The sequence below is a fragment of the Hibiscus syriacus genome, unplaced genomic scaffold, assembly GCF_006381635.1.
Source record: "Hibiscus syriacus cultivar Baekdansim isolate YM2019G1 unplaced genomic scaffold, ASM638163v2 tig00111234_pilon, whole genome shotgun sequence".
In the NCBI taxonomy this organism is placed as follows: Eukaryota; Viridiplantae; Streptophyta; class Magnoliopsida; order Malvales; family Malvaceae; genus Hibiscus; species Hibiscus syriacus.
In genome coordinates, this window is record NW_024063028.1 from 460756 (window position 1) to 470068 (window position 9313).

Sequence of the window (9313 nt, forward strand, 5' to 3'; positions counted from 1 at the left end):
GATGCTTTTATTTTATGGGGGATACTAAATTCACTGCTGTCTTTTTCCTACAGAACATGTTCGTTTCCTTTTTCTTAGTATGTCATGTAGCAATAAACATATTATAAATCGACGATATTCTAAGAAAATAAAAGAAAGAATGTCTCAATCATGACTAATCAGTTAATATTCTGTCTGTTAAGCATCATTTGCGACCCAAAAAGAAAGTTTCTTTTTCTTTTGCTGTTGCTGTGGTTAAAATAAAAGAGTCAGTCATGTTGAATTATATGAGCTTTTTGTTCTCACATGCCGACAGTTTTTTTTACATATAAAATTTGAAGAATAAAAAAATCAAAAAACAAATATGTATTTCATTCATAGTAAAAATTTAAATATAAATAGATTTGACTCGTAAAATCAGAATTTATAATGAATTACCGTCTAAGATCGAGTCTCATAACATAATATAATATAATTTTATTTAACTAAAATAATTGTGTTCAAACAATTATATATACATATATGTGATATTATTTGATTAAGACAATACAATAAAAGAGTCATTGGTTTAAGGGGTAATTATTATCTCTATAGATTTCTGGTTCGAGTACAATATCTGAAGGGATGTTTGAGTGTTCATTACCAAATGATTGAGAATCCTTCGAGTAAATATTATCTTGTAATCATCCTAAACTGACATTACTATTATACCAACACTCGACCGTTCCTTTTAATTTTCTTTCATATCGAAATATAATATTTTATGATAAATTTCTAAATTTAATAAGAATATTTCAATATGTTTCAATGTTTTTCTTCTTTTGTGTTGGGTAATCACATGGTTTGATACCAATTGGAGCACCATTCAATATTGAAGTTTGATTGGAAGAGCCAAGAGTTTTAATATATATATGGATTTTTCTATTTTTAAAGAAAAATGGGTTACCTAAAAGTAGGGGACTATTAATCTCCAATGGGACCAAGTTTTTATTGATAAGGTGAGAAAGGCAGGACATGGTCATGGGCTTTTAAGGGCACAAAGTTGTGCATTGAGGGGACCAGTTGGAGTTGGAAAATCTGGTATTTTCTTATGATTGGAAAATCAATTAAATACTTTTTTTTAATTGAAAAGAAGCCTAAAACAGTAGGCTAAGTAAATTCATTTATTATATGTAAATTATAGATTTAGAATTGTAATATTTATTCAAATAATAATGGTTAAACTTGGAACTAAGGACCAAAATATAGTAATGGATTTCATTCATACCTTAAGCATAATATGCGAACTAATTGTATAATTTTTTTAGCTTAATCACTTGTATATGATTATTGATCGACTAACTGAATTAGGTATTGTGTAGGCTCGTTTATAGGGCAACATCCAATTGGATTTTTAACGGGGTTACAGAAAGGACTGAATTTGCAAAGAAAATATTCTTTAAGGACCAATATGAACCAAAAAAAAATCTGGAAGGATCAAAGTGAAAAAGTAGTATACTTTAGGGACGGATTCATGCAGCAAGTCTATTTAATGTGTAATTTCATGCGGGAGTGGGATGGCTTTTCCTTGTGTGTCATATAGGGTCCCAGACAGCCTCGGTGACATATGTACTAGCCGTTGATTACGCTCCTAATTTGGCAAATAAATTAATCACTACATTATTGACTCAAGAAGACAAATTATTAGTTTACTACATTAAAAGAGGCTAATTGATTTCTAAAAATAATACAAAAAAATCAAATATATATTTATGTTGTTAATTATCAATATCTATTTATGGATCAATTAACTTAGATCAAGTACGGTAGAGGTTTATTATAAAGGTAATATTCTCAACTTAATTTATTTTATTCACAATGTCTGAATTGAAACATACGATATTACTTAAAGCGATCTAATGCTTCAAATCATATTAATCCAATAGTTATTTCGATAATTTTTTTTGAAATATTTTAACACAAAACATTTTATTTTGGAGTAAAAGGGCTAATAACGTTTGATTATATAATCATCTTGACCCTTATTTTTTTGAACCATTTTAACCTCCAACATTTTATTTTAGGATAAAAAGATTTATACTTTGGGTAGTTTGTTGACTAACGGTCAGGGGTGGAGCTTAGTGAGGGTCCAAAGGGGCTCCGAACCTTGTTAAAATTTATATATTCAATATAATTTTGGTCTAATAGTATTTTGATTCATGTACAAATAAATATTTAAATTTAAAAATATAAAAATTTATTAAATATTTAATCTAGTAAGGACCGAATTAAAGAAGAATGACCCCGTGTTCTCAAAATTTTTGGACTAATAACAATTTAGGTAATTATAAGTTTAAATATTACATAAATTAAGTGTTATCTTGTGAATTTGGAGTTTTATTATTATTTATAAATCTAGGGTGAATACAAGCTAATATTTATACAAAAAACTCTCAATTATTTGACAATGAACACTCATACCTCTACATGTGTAGTGCTCAAACTCGAGACCTCAAGGATAACAATAATCTCTTAATCACTAAAATTGCTTAGTTCGTGCTAAATTTTGAGTTTAAATACCTAATTATTCTTCATATTTTTTCTTAAATAATCTAATATTTCAACCACTGTCAATATTTAGTTCTGACTATGTCCCTGCTAACGATTACCATCAAGGACGGATATTTTTTTCCAAAATAAAACGTTGGAGTGGTTAAAATGCTAAAAGAAAAATAATAACAGAACTAAAGTGACTATCTAATAAAATGTTATGGTCGCTTTTTTATCATCGTGTCTATAATTTGGCCACTAATATTTGATTTTAGGGTAAAAATACTCATATTTTATAACCTCGATAGCTTTTAATAAATGATTTTTATTCATAAATATATTTTTTATCTTAAAATAAAACGTTAAAGGGTTAAAATATTAAAAAGAGTAGAACTAAAGATAATGAAGAACCGTGACAGTAAATATATCTCGAAGTGAGTTATGCCAATAAATGCATAAATGCCACGAGCGACAACTCATAGCACGACAAAGGCAGCACCATCAACAACCGGATAAAAGGCTAGAAAGCCTCCGGAGATGAAGGCAAAAGAAAGAAACCGATGGAGAGAGTGTGACCGACGGTAACGGCTGAAGAGGGGACAAAATGAGTCGGGGGAGATGGGTGGTCGGTGAAATGTATTACTATCATGTTTGAACTTTATACTTAATTTTGTTGACAATTGTTCATACTTGAAACATAAATACCATTTGACGGTAACGTCCACTCTACACCCCTTATTATTTTTTCTTTTGAATCAGTAAATATGGTATTTTAGTTTCATTCAAAAGTTCTTGAGGAGAATATACTGAGTAATGAAATTGAAAAAGATGATTTGAATTAAATTATATCCTTTAATTTAATTAATTTTGTATTTTACAGTTCGATTTTAAATGGCTATTTTTATAATTTAAATTTATTTTATTTTAAAATAAATTTCGTTTATTTTAAAGCAAACCAAATTAAAAAAAAACACAAAATAATAATTTGAATCAATTAACTAAATAAAAGTATAAAACTAATAATAATATTTTTATGAATTTAAACTAATATTATTATTTATATGATTTTACATTTACTTGTATATTTTATATATATAAAAAAGTCAGGATTATATAATGAGAGAGAATCTGGTGGGCTTTGAGCTGTGATTTAGCTGTCCTTTTGATGAATTGTTATTAGTATCTTCCTTTTCTCTCTCACACGGGCGGCTCCCAAATCCCTACTTCAGGAAGAAAAAAACACAGCCTCTTCACCATAGCCATTATCTCTCTCTCATTAAACCCCTTTTTTTTCAGATCTCAAACCGAAAAAACCACAAACAAAAGCTGAAAATTTTCTGGAGAAACCCCATTTTCAAATGTCTCTCATTTGAGATGAAGAAGAAAGCTGACAACAAGCTCCATTCTTCACCTCTCTCACTTTTCTTCTGTTTCGTCTCACTCTTCACCAGCTTCTCTTCATGTGAGCAGTCTCCCATTACCAGCCATGGCGGCCTCACGGAACAAGAAGTTGTCTACATCAAGCAACGCCAGCTTCTCTACTACAGAGACGAGTTCGGTGACATAGGGGAAGAAGCGGTCACCGTCGACCCATCGCTCGTTTTCGAAAACCCAAGGCTTAGAAACGCTTACATAGCTTTACAAGCTTGGAAGCAAGCTATAATTTCCGACCCCTATAATCTCACCGGTAATTGGGTTGGATCGAATGTATGCAACTACACCGGCGTATACTGTGCTCCGGCGCCGGATAATAACACGATCAGAACCGTCGCCGGCATTGACTTGAATCATGGGGATATCGCTGGCTACTTGCCGGAAGAGCTTGGGTTGCTTACTGATCTTGCATTGTTTCATATCAACTCAAATCGGTTCTGCGGTACTCTTCCTCGCAGGTTCAGTAACTTGACGATACTGTTCGAGCTGGATCTTAGCAACAACCGGTTCGCCGGTAAGTTCCCTAAGGTGGTTCTCCGGTTGCCGGCGCTGAAGTTCTTGGATCTGCGGTTCAATGAGTTTGAAGGAACCGTACCCAGAGAGCTTTTTGACAAAGATTTGGATGCCATTTTTATAAACCACAACCGGTTCAGATTCAGCTTACCGGACAACTTCGGCAACTCGCCGGTTTCCGTCATTGTCTTGGCGAACAACAAGTTCCACGGTTGCCTGCCGGTGAGTATCGGCAACATGAGTGGTCTTGAAGAAATTATTTTGATGAACAATGGGTTGAGATCTTGTTTGCCGAGAGAAATTGGTAGGCTTAAAAATATGACTGTGTTTGATGTTAGTTTTAATGAGTTGATGGGGCTTTTGCCGGAGGAAATTGGGGGAATGGTCAGCCTGGAGCAGCTCAATGTGGGGCATAATATGTTGTCTGGTAAGATTCCGGCGAGTATTTGTCGCTTGCCGAAGCTGGAGAACTTTACGTTTTCTTTTAATTTCTTCACTGGAGAGCCGCCGGTTTGCTTGACGTTACGCGGCTTTGATGACCGGAGGAATTGCTTGCCGGCGAGACCTTTGCAGAGAGGTGCGGCGCAATGTAAGTCTTTCTTGTCTAGGTCAGTGCATTGTAGTTCGTTTAGATGTGCTCCTTTTGGTCCTTCCCCACCTTCCCCGCCGGTTGTTGTAACTTCACCGCCACCTCCTCTTGTGGTTGTAACATCACCGCCGCCACCTCTACCAATTTACACTCCACCATCCCCGCTACCTCCTCCACCCATTTACATTCCTCAATCCCCACCACCACCATCTCCTCCACTACCCGTTTATCCTCCACCGCCACCTGTTTACTCTCAACCTCCCCCGCCTCCACCGATTTACTCACCTCCACCACCACCACCTGTATACTCTCCCCCTCCCCCTCCCCCTCCCCCATCACCACCGCCACCGATATATTTATCTTCCCCACCACCGCCCTCACCTCCACCTCCTTCATCCCCACCACCACCACCTGTATACTCTCCCCCTCTCCCTCCCCCATCACCACCGCCACCGATATATTTACCTTCCCCGCCACCGCCCTCACCTCCTCTTTCATCCCCACCACCTCCTCCACCACCAATTTATCCGTCACCTCCACCACCATCACCTCCTCCACCTACTCCAACATATTGTGTGAGGTCCCCACCACCTCCGCCGCCCAATTCACCTCTTCCGCCACCTCCATTGTTTTCCCCGCCGCCGGCAGCCCCTTATTACTATAGCTCCCCACCGCCACCTCCACCGCATTCTCCACCACCACATTCACCTCCACCACCAATTTATCCATACTTATCTCCACCGCCGCCACCACCTCCCGTTTATTCCCCTCCTCCAATTCACTCTCCACCACCACCCTCACCTCCATGTATAGAACCACCTCCACCACCACCATGTGTAGAGTACTCTCCACCACCACCATCACCACCTCCACCAATATATTACAAGCCGCCCCCATCACCCTCACCTCCTCCACCACCAGTTCATTACCATTCTCCTTCACCGCCAATTATTTACGAAAGCCCGCCCCCACCTTTATCACCCCCACCAGCTCCAGTATATGAAGGGCCATTGCCACCGGTAATCGGAGTGCCATACGCTTCACCTCCGCCACCACCTTTCTATTGATTCTTTTGAGAATTTTCCTCCTTGGAAGGTATTCAGAAAAAAAAAAGGAAAAATCCAGCACTTTATATCAACTATGGGATCGAACTTTCCATTGAAGAAGGATAAAAAGCCAAGAAAAAATATTTAATTGAGAATTGCTATGGATATTTAGTGTCTGTGAAATAAAGAAAATGGCAGAGAGATTAGGTTGCAGAGAAAGTTGTATGTATAGTGGTGAATTTCAGAACACCATCAATTATCTATCTCCAGTCTTACACCATGAATTAGCTGCTGCTGCTACTGTTTTGTGGTTTTTTTTTTAATTGTTTACTATCATATTTTTGTTTCTTTTTTATTTCTTGTATTTTGATGATTTCCCAGAATTCTAGTTGTTTGAGTTTGCTTCTTCGTTCCTTAATGATAAAAATGAATAATTATGAAATAAAAGTGACAATACAAGTAGTTCACCCTTTCGAGATTCTCCATTGTAGACTCCCAAGTGATTTCATATAGCATTGAGATCCTCAAGTGGGACCTGAAACTTGAAATGGGACAATTCCCATTCAGCTTTCCTTACCTTAATTGATGGTAGATTCAATACATTTATCATTTGATTAATGTTTGTTGGGATTTAGTCCCATGTGCAACACTCCAATGGTGATGGCTGCCTTAGGAATTCAAACCACATTTCACCTTGTTTTTGCCCCTTGAAATCTGGGTTTTCAAAATTTTAAACTCCATGGATGGCAAATGCCGTTGAATCTTGTCATTGTTCTTCCACTTTTTCTTATCAGGATTTTCCAGGAAAATTTTCAGGCTTCCCCACTTTGGTGTTCATTTTTTTTTATCCATATATCAATTTCTTTTCTGAATTTATTTTGTGTATTCTACTTCGAGCAATTTTATTTTGTGTTTTTTTGTTGTTGAAAAATTCACTTTTAATTAAGATGGCATACAAACAATATGAAGGATATATATATATAGAATGTGACCACTTTTGCATTTTGAAGCTTGGGGTTTAATCTCAAAATAATAATCACTAAAATATACTAAATGATTATTTGATTTTTAAAAGTATAAAATAAATATTAAATTTATCAAATATAAAAAATTTATTTAAAAATTCAAATTAATAATTATCCAACTTTTATAATTATTATAACATATAATTCAATGAATTTTAATATATTTTATCCTATAATAAAAATAAATCAAATTTGCATTTGGATGAATTGATTCCAAGTATATCCCCACCAAAAGAAAGAAGGGCCCCTTAGGAAAAGTATATCACATGGGCTGTTAGACCTTTGCACATAGAAACATAATGTAAAGATTTTTTTTTTAATAATATAAGGTAATTATATGATAATATTTATTAAGAAACTTTCTTAATTATTGACATCATACATTTTGAATACGCAATCTTTTGAACCCGAGATTTTTAGGAAAAACGACACTTCTTTGAACAACCGAGACCATTTAATGAGTTTATAATGTAAAAAACTTTAATACCAAAAATGAATTTTGTTTTTATTTTCTTCACCTAAAATATGGGACATAACTACATTTAATTAGGAGTGGGGTGTCTTGGCCAGGCTGTAATTAGGTCACAAACATTCATGGCACATTATAAGATTTTGAAAATGGATCCCACGGCCATCAGCACATGAAAATTGAATTTGGGGTCACCAACTAACTGATAGAAACCATAGAGTGAAATTACCAGTGTGTTTGTCATCATCTTCATTAATATAAACAGCTCAATCCATTGATAATGACTTCCTAATGGTTCTGCCATTAGTGGTACTACACGAAAACGAACACATAAGACATGTTTTAAGTCTATTTGAACCCACTATCTCTAATCGATATCAGATGAACTAGTTCTCGATCAACAATTAATAAAATAACTTTAAAATCTAACAATATGGGATATAACAAGGAGATGATACCTGTTTGAGCCTATAGGTTCATTGAGCAAGAAGATGATATTTTCCTGTTGAAGCTCCAATTCTGACCAACGCTGCTATTTTCTTCTTTGCTGGAGTACTTAATAGAGTTTTCGGAGGCTTCAAAGGGAACTCTAAAGGATAGGGGTTTCAAAGTTCACTTGAATGGAAGATACTTTTGGAGGCGACAACAGAACTTATGCAAAGGATATGACAACAAAAGGGTTGATTACGGAGATGATCTTATAAAATAATTCGAATTCGAATTGATAACTGAATTTATTGCGGCCTTCAAAAGCAAACTCCTTAAGATAGATTAGTCATCTTATCGATGCAAGAGAACGTTAGACGTTTATTTTTCAAGATATGACTATAAGCCCTTGCCAAGTCATCGACATGTACCAATGGGGTGTTTATAAGATTACTATATGGACACTGCTCCCCTGCACAAATCATTTAGCTTCACCGTCTTAACGCATGTCACTTATTCAAAGACTATACAAAGAATTGATTTGAGTGAGGTCATTGTTGCAGCTTGTACCTAAGACCAGAGCCAACGTTGAGCGCGTCGAATCGAAGACTTTGGGGCGTATGAAAGGGCCGCAACTCTAGCCAAATTGAAGAGCCGCCCTTTCCGGCAAAGTCTTGGAGATGGTACACGACCATTGGTTCGGGTGTTGTCTTTCTCTAACCAAATCCACATTGGTTCAGAAACTATCATCCATCATCTCTGCATCTTAGTCGTTGAAGATAACAGCATCCAGAACCAAACAAGGGAATATAACTCAAATTTCAGAATTTTAAAAAGTACGACTTAATCTGTAACTTTGTGCATAGTGCAAGGACTAATTACAAAATTTGACCGTTATAAAAATCATTTTTTTAAAAATAAATTTGAGATATAGATTTAAGATAAATCAAGACAATATCTATCAATGACTCTCAACCCTTTGATAATGAGATACTCATATTCTTATATCCGCATTACTTGAACTCAATATCTCAAAAAGTTACAAAAAAATCCCTTGACCACGTTTGATCATGTCATCGTAAAAACTATCAACAAAGAGAGATGGGGTATGGGGATTCCTTTTCCCTGCACAGATTCGACGGGAGTGTGACTGATTTTTCAAAATTCTAATAAATACATGGACTAAATCCAAAACCTATGCATAGTATGAGGACTCAAAACAAAATTTGACCACCATAGAAACCATAAATGCAAATCGACAAGGAGCATGGGGTTACCTTTCCCCTGCAAAATAATCTCAATA

The 9313-nt window shown here is 35.5% G+C and overlaps 1 protein-coding gene across 1 annotated transcript; it reads left to right on the plus strand.

Annotated features, from left to right (window-relative positions):
- The first annotated feature begins 3702 nt into the window (after positions 1 to 3702).
- LOC120156673 (leucine-rich repeat extensin-like protein 3) lies at positions 3703 to 6445 on the plus strand. The gene is made up of 2 exons (XM_039167967.1): positions 3703 to 5353; positions 5555 to 6445. Exons 1-2 carry the CDS (start codon positions 3883 to 3885, stop codon positions 6109 to 6111), a joined length of 2028 nt encoding a protein of 675 aa, XP_039023898.1. The 5' UTR covers positions 3703 to 3882; the 3' UTR covers positions 6112 to 6445.
- The last annotated feature ends 2868 nt before the right edge of the window (positions 6446 to 9313 follow it).

Excerpts from the sequence above, each read along its gene's own strand:
- LOC120156673 (XM_039167967.1), top strand. The coding sequence starts at position 3,883 with ATGAAGAAGAAAGCTGACAACAAGCTCCATTCTTCACCTCTCTCACTT. Across the intron at positions 5,354-5,554 it reads ACCACCACCACCTGTATACT|CTCCACCACCAATTTATCCG; the intron begins CTCCCCCTCCCC and ends CCCCACCACCTC.